The sequence below is a fragment of the Camellia sinensis genome, chromosome 7 (assembly GCF_055761805.1).
Source record: "Camellia sinensis isolate YWXY chromosome 7, ASM5576180v1, whole genome shotgun sequence".
Lineage (NCBI taxonomy): Eukaryota > Viridiplantae > Streptophyta > Magnoliopsida > Ericales > Theaceae > Camellia > Camellia sinensis.
Window position 1 is genome coordinate 22200010 of NC_138967.1, and position 4595 is coordinate 22204604.

General features: G+C 44.9%; 1 protein-coding gene across 1 annotated transcript; it reads right to left on the minus strand.

Annotated features, from left to right (window-relative positions):
- Window positions 1-2682: 2682 nt before the first annotated feature.
- On the minus strand, window positions 2683-3180 carry LOC145795663 (uncharacterized). The gene has a single exon (XM_082880507.1). It carries the CDS (start codon window positions 3178-3180, stop codon window positions 2683-2685), a length of 498 nt encoding a protein of 165 aa, XP_082736633.1.
- Between the last annotated feature and the right edge of the window lie 1415 nt (window positions 3181-4595).

Below are 4595 nucleotides of genomic sequence, written 5' to 3' on the forward strand. Positions count from 1 at the left end.
TCCAAAAACGGCTGGTGGAAGTTGTGCATTGCCGGTGGGAATTTCCTCTAGCCGGTGGTACTCAGCAGCATGCAAGGAACCTGTCCTAGGGCTTTGGAAATTTTCAGAAAAGCAGGGCAGTATAAACAGAGGTGGCAGTGATGTGGTACGGGTTTTTCAGGCGAGCCGGGTTTCGAGCATGCATCATTTGCACATCCCGAGGCAGAGGCTGCGACCATCCTCTTCTCTCTTTTGCATTCTTTCTATTAACTAATTAGAAATTCTGTAATAATTTTATTTGCTTATCATTCGAACTGTAATATTTATTTGGTTCCTCCGAGTGAGGGAAATTATGTAATAAGTGTGTGTGAGTGTGTGTATGTCTTCCAACCTCACGTCTTTCTTCCCTTTTATTTACTTGCTTATGATGGTAGGCTAGGGCATTTTTTAAAATTAGCATACCTTATGCTATGCATGCATGCATACATGCATTTGTATTGCATGCATTAGGCTCGGTACATCATACTAACTGCATCTATACTTCAATTTAAAAATTGAATTTGTGATAGTTGATCACATTTCCATGCTATGTTTAGGTTAGCCGAGCCTGTCTAGATTGCATTTTTGCATGCGATGCATTAGCCATTCTTAACATGAGCTAGGACACGCATGTTTGCTAACTAGTTTATTGTTTTGGCACGGAGTACGATGTAAGTATTTATGTTTTAGCATCCCGCATGCATGTGAGTGTTGCCATGACAGTATGCTTGCCATGCGGCTAAATGCTTATATGATAAATTGTTTGAATGCCTGTGGGTGAAGGTTAGATTGTTTGAGTTGGGGAAACTCATTGAAATCCGTATTTTAGCCTACTTGCGAGTAGCAAATTCCAAAGTGTTTTCTAAAACAAACGGATATGCAATGCTTATTTCCAAATTAGGCAATCTAGTCTATACTTGTTTGCTGCGCGCATAACATAGTAATTCTAGGCTAACAATTGGAATAAGAACGCATAATGTTTTCAAAAACGGGTATCACGGTTAGTAGAGGCCGATCTTCGGATCGGGCGAGAGGGGGTGCTCATAGCTGACCTTCCCCAATCGTATCTTAGCTCCCGAGCCGAGAAACTCCGGTGATGACGGACATGTGGCCTTCGGCACTGAGTCAGGGTTTCCTAAATTCCCCCATAAAAAATATGTAGGTGGTGACTCTGTATCTGGCAAAGCAGTCCATGTTTGGCACTTCTTTTCAAAAAATCTGTTTCTCAAAACGATTTGCCAGATTTGGACTCTTTGGTTCAGACTTAGAACCGTGACACAAATCGAGTCCGAACTGTAGCGAGGGCCCCACGCGGGCGTGTCTACACGTAGTCAATTTCAGGTTTCGTAGCCGATAAGGCCTCCAATTTAATTTACAAAGAAGATAACCAAACAGATATTCTTACGGTGAACAGATAGAAATTCAAAACCACATATTTGCACATAATGGCACACAAAATCATATCGAACACATAATCATAATCATGCTAAGGACCAATTAGCATAATACCGAACAAGGATATTACATATCTTTGAGCTGATATGCCCCTACTGCCGCGATCGAATCGATCTGATAGGGGCCGTTCCAGTTAGGACCCAATTTTCCATCAGCCGGATTCCTGGCCGCTAGAAGTACTTTCTTCAGGACCAACTCTCCTGGTGTATAGCGGCGCAGCTAAACACGTTGATTATGCGACTTAGCAAGCTGCTGCTTGTACCATGCCATTGAAGCAAAGGCATGGTCTCTTCGTTCTTCAATCAAAATTAAATCCAAAGCCAGCATCATGTCGTTTCAGTCCATATCAAAAACTTTTGATTTCAAGGTTGGGAGGCCAATCTCCAAGGGGATGATTGCCTGCATTCCAAAGCACAAAGCGAACGACGTCTCCCCAGTGGACCGCCTCGGAGTAGTGCGATAAGTCGACAACACACTCGGCAATTCGTCGACCCATCTACCTTTGGCTTTCTCCAGCCTCTTCTTGATGCCGTCCAAAATAGATTTGTTGGAGGCTTCAGCTTGACCATTACTCTGCGGATAAGCTGGGGTGGAAAAATAGGGCCGAATACCATACTTGCTGCATAGTTCTCGGTAGACAACGCAATCAAATTGGGTGCCGTTGTCTGAAATAGGTGCTCTCGGAATGCCGAATCGTGTTATGATATTTCTCCATACAAAACGCTTCACATCAGTATCCCAAATGTGCATTAGTGCCTCCGCTTCCATCCATTTTGTGAAATAATCTGTTGCGACAATCAAAAATTGCTTATTGTCCGGGGCATGAGGCAATTGTCCGACGATGTCAAGTTCCCATTAGGCGAACGGCCAGGGACTGCTTATAGAGCTTAACTCTTCAGCAGGCATATGGGTTAAGGGAGAAAACTTCTAGCACTGTTCACATTTTTTCACATAACATTCGGCATCAGCTCGATGGGTCAAAGAGCGCCTGCCAGAATGGGCACCACAGCTACCTTCATTTATTTCAGTTAGGAGTTCCTCGACTTTATCTGGATGAACGTATTCTAGGTATGGGCCAGAAAGGGATTTTTTGTAAAGCTTTCCTTGCGGATCCAAGTAGTATCATAGGGATTTGTTTCGCAACTTGTGCGCTTCTTTCTTATCCGATAAAAGTTGTTCGAAAGATAGGAATGCAGCAATGAAGTCCATCTAACTCAGACCCGACTCTATGACATTGGTCTGGATTTCTTCTGAAAGGCCAATGCTCGGCTTAGGGACGAAACCCACTTCAATTGTCCGTTTAATCTCTGAGTTAACGGCGGAGGGGAGGCAAACCAGGGCGTCTGCATGTGTGTTTTGGTCACGGGTTATCTGGTTCAATTCATGATGATCAAATTTTTCCAACAAGGAATTTGCTGTTTTCATGTAAGCTGTCATACTATCATTTTTGGCCGCATACTCCCATTTCAGCTGATTGATCATCAGTTTCAAATCGCAGAATATAAGCAAACGCCGAGCACCTAGGAGATGTGCATTCCGTAAGCTGGCTAGCAAGGCTTCGTATTCGGCCTCATTGTTCGACGCTTCAAAGCAGAGTTTCACAGCCTGTTCGATTATTGCTCCGTCGAGAGCCATGATAACTACTCCGGCCCCACTACCCCGTTGGTTGGATAAGCCGTCACAATACAACTGCCAAATATCCCCCATGTAAATTCTCCAATTCGACTTAGATTGAATTTGGTCGGACTTAAAACCGAAAAGGCATCCAGTGAATTCGGCAACGAAGTCGGCGAGCACTTGCCCCTTGATTGAAGTTTTGGGCAGAAATTGAATGTCATACTGGCCGAGCTCAAGAGCCCACTTTGAGACGCGCCTGATGCTTCCGCACTACGAAGTACTGACTGGAGGGGATAGTCCGTTAGTACCCCGATGGTATGTCCCTGAAAGTAATGTATCCGTTTTCTTGCGGCCATTATGAGTGCAAGGACGAGTTTCTCCAACGGGAGGTAACGTGTTTCGGCATCAACCATTGCCTTGCTCATATAATAGACTGGCCGCTATTCCCCATGTTCTTCCTTTATTAATATGGCGCTGACAGCCCGATCAAAAACTGCCAGGTATAAAATGAGCGGATTGCCTGCCGAAGGAGTTGTCAGGAGAGGAACTGATCAGAGGTATGTATTCAAACCGTTCACAGTGGCTTCACATTTAGAGGTCCATTCAAAAGCCTTACCCTGCCAGAGGGTATGAAAGAATTGTCGGCAGCGATCTGTGGAGCGACTGATGAACCTGTTAAGTGCGGCGGCCATCCCTATCAATTTTTGAACTTCTTTGACCGACCAGGAGGAGCCGAGTTCTAGGATTACTGTGATTTGCCTCGGGTTGGCTTCAATTCCACAGTGGTTGACAATAAAGCCAAGGAATTTGTCAGATCCGCTCGCAAATGCACATTTGGAGGCATTCAGCTTCATTTTGTACTTGCAAAGAATGCCAAATGTCTCTTCCAGATCGGCTAGGTGAGCTTGCTTTTCTTTGGACTTGACCATCATATCGTCAATGTACACTTCCATAGTGTGGCTGAGTTGTTCCTTGAACATGGCAGCGACTAGTCTTTGGTAAGTTGCCCCTGCATTCTTCAGACCGAAAGGCATGACCTTATAGCAATAGGTTCCTCTTGGGGTGAGGAATGCAGTTTTGTCTTGGTCCTCCGGATGCATGGCAATTTGGTGGTAGCCTCTGTAGGCATCGAGGAAGCTCATACGCTAATGATGTGCCATAGCATCTACAAGTTGATCTATTTTGGGGAGGGGAAAGCAATCCTTAGGGCAGGCTTTGTTTAGGTCAGTGAAATCAACGTAAACTCGCTAAGTCCCATTTTTCTTCTTCACAACCACAGTATTTGAGAGCCATGTAGGGTAGGTCACTTCCCTGATTGCCACGACGTCAAGCAACTGGTCAACCTCTTCAACAATGGCGAAGTGTGCTCTGCGGCTGACCGCCGGCTTTTCTGAATAATCGGCTTGCACTTAGGGTCAATGTTTAAATAGTGCTGCGAAACAGACGGATCCACACTCGGCATTTCATATGGTGTCCATGCAAATATATCAAAGTTGCCGAGCAAG